The sequence below is a fragment of the Haliotis rubra genome, unplaced genomic scaffold, assembly GCF_003918875.1.
Source record: "Haliotis rubra isolate DU_JTF1 unplaced genomic scaffold, ASM391887v1 Scf417, whole genome shotgun sequence".
Classification (NCBI taxonomy): domain Eukaryota; kingdom Metazoa; phylum Mollusca; class Gastropoda; order Lepetellida; family Haliotidae; genus Haliotis; species Haliotis rubra.
This window is the reverse complement of record NW_025767099.1, coordinates 31,750-33,458: the sequence shown is the minus strand read 5'-3', so window position 1 is coordinate 33,458 and position 1,709 is coordinate 31,750. Positions and strand designations below refer to the sequence as shown.

The 1,709-nt window shown below is 45.3% G+C and overlaps 1 protein-coding gene across 1 annotated transcript; it reads left to right on the top strand.

Moving 5' to 3' along the window:
* The first annotated feature begins 228 nt into the window (after nt 1-228).
* Nucleotides 229-546, top strand: LOC124288388 (receptor-interacting serine/threonine-protein kinase 4-like). Its single transcript, XM_046724906.1, has one exon. The coding sequence runs from the start codon at nt 229-231 to the stop codon at nt 544-546; it is 318 nt and encodes a 105-aa protein (XP_046580862.1).
* The last annotated feature ends 1,163 nt before the right edge of the window (nt 547-1,709 follow it).

Here is a 1,709-nt window from a genome sequence, read left to right as displayed (position 1 = left end):
ATCACAGAAACAACGTGTTGTCATTCCCTCCATGTTATATTGTTGTCAGCCATGATGGAATAGCTAAATGATGTAGCAATGTCCTCGTCACGTGTCAACTCGGATTGAGTTTATTTTGTGTTGCAGCGACTCCATCACCAACTCCATCACCAGACGACAGTGAGACGGATCCTGTCTGCGGGACACGCCAACATCAACTGTAGAATGGAATTGGGGACGCCGGTGTTGATGGCGGCAGAGAAGGGACATAGACAAGTGGTGAAGCTACTTTTGAGGAAAGGAGCCGACGCATCTCTGTTGGACCATGATGGTAACAACATCTTTCACTTGGCCTGTCGTGGTGGACATGTTAGGACGGTGCAGCTGGTGTTGTCTCTGATCGTGGCGGACGTCAACAGTAGAGGATGGTGGAGCAGGACACTGATGATGTTGGCAGCTTGGTATAAACACAGAGATGTGGTGGAGCTCCTTGTGAGGGGAAGGGTCGATGTGTCACTTGTGGACGATGGCGGTAACAGTCTTCTTTACTTCGCCTGTCGGGGATGAGATGTGGGAACGGTAGAGCTGGTCCTGTCTCTGAACGTGTTGGACGTCAACAGTAGAGGAGGGTATATATAGCAGGACACCAGTGATGGAGGCAGCTTGGTATCGACACAGAGATGTGGTGGAGCTTATTGTGAGGGAAGGCGCTAATGTGTCTCTGGTGGACGATGGCGGTGATAACACCCTTCACTTGGCCTGTCGGACAGGAGATGTTTGGACGGCGGCGTTTGTCCTTTCCCTGAATGTGGTGGACATCAACGCCAAGAACAAGGATGGAAGGACAGCGAGCTACTATGCGACAAGATGGAGACATAAGCGACTAGTGGATCTTCTAGAGTCGCATGGTGGTCAGTGAAGGCAGTGCTGTGTTGGTGTAGGCGGTGATGTTGTTACTGACGCTGACATGTCGTTCACGTAGTGTCAATATCTCATAATACTGTTTTTCTGTTTGTTTGTTTTCTTTGCTTTAGTTTGTTGGTGTTTTTGTTTGTTTGGGTTATTTTGGCTATTTATCTTCTTCATTCTTTTGGGGGGCGGTAGGGTAGCCTAGTGGTTAAAGCGTTCGCTCGTCACGCCGAAAACCCGGGTTCGATACCCCATATGCTTACAATGTGAAGCCCATTTCTGATGTCCCCCGTCGTGATATTAATTGAATATTGCTAAAAGCGGCGTAAAACCAAACTCACTAACTCACTCACTCTTTCTTTTTTATTTTATGGGGGAGGGGTGTTGTTTGTTTTTGTTGGGTTCTTTTTGTGTGTGAGGTGTTGGGGATTTATATTGTTGTTTCTTGTGTGTTTGAAGATACATACAAATTGCCGAGGACTAATTCAGACTTCGTGTCATCTATCAGATGTCCTTCCTCTTCAACCCTCGACATATATCACGCACACAAATACACTTCAGTTTTGAATTCTGTGGGAAATTTCCTGCTTCTTGATACCATCCACAATCATCTTAGACAAGGCAAATAATCTGATAATGACCTTTCAAAACAATGTACTTCGTAAATTTATGTCGCCTTTTTGACACACAGCGCAACATTTTCTAAATAAATCAGACATCCATTCGTCTACTCGTTGCATGCATTGGCTCAATACTTTTAGAATATATGGAAAGAGTATCATATGCACTACAGCGATTTGATAAATTCCTACGAAATTGTC

Excerpts from the sequence above, each read along its gene's own strand:
- LOC124288388 (XM_046724906.1), top strand. The coding sequence starts at position 229 with ATGGCGGCAGAGAAGGGACATAGACAAGTGGTGAAGCTACTTTTGAGG.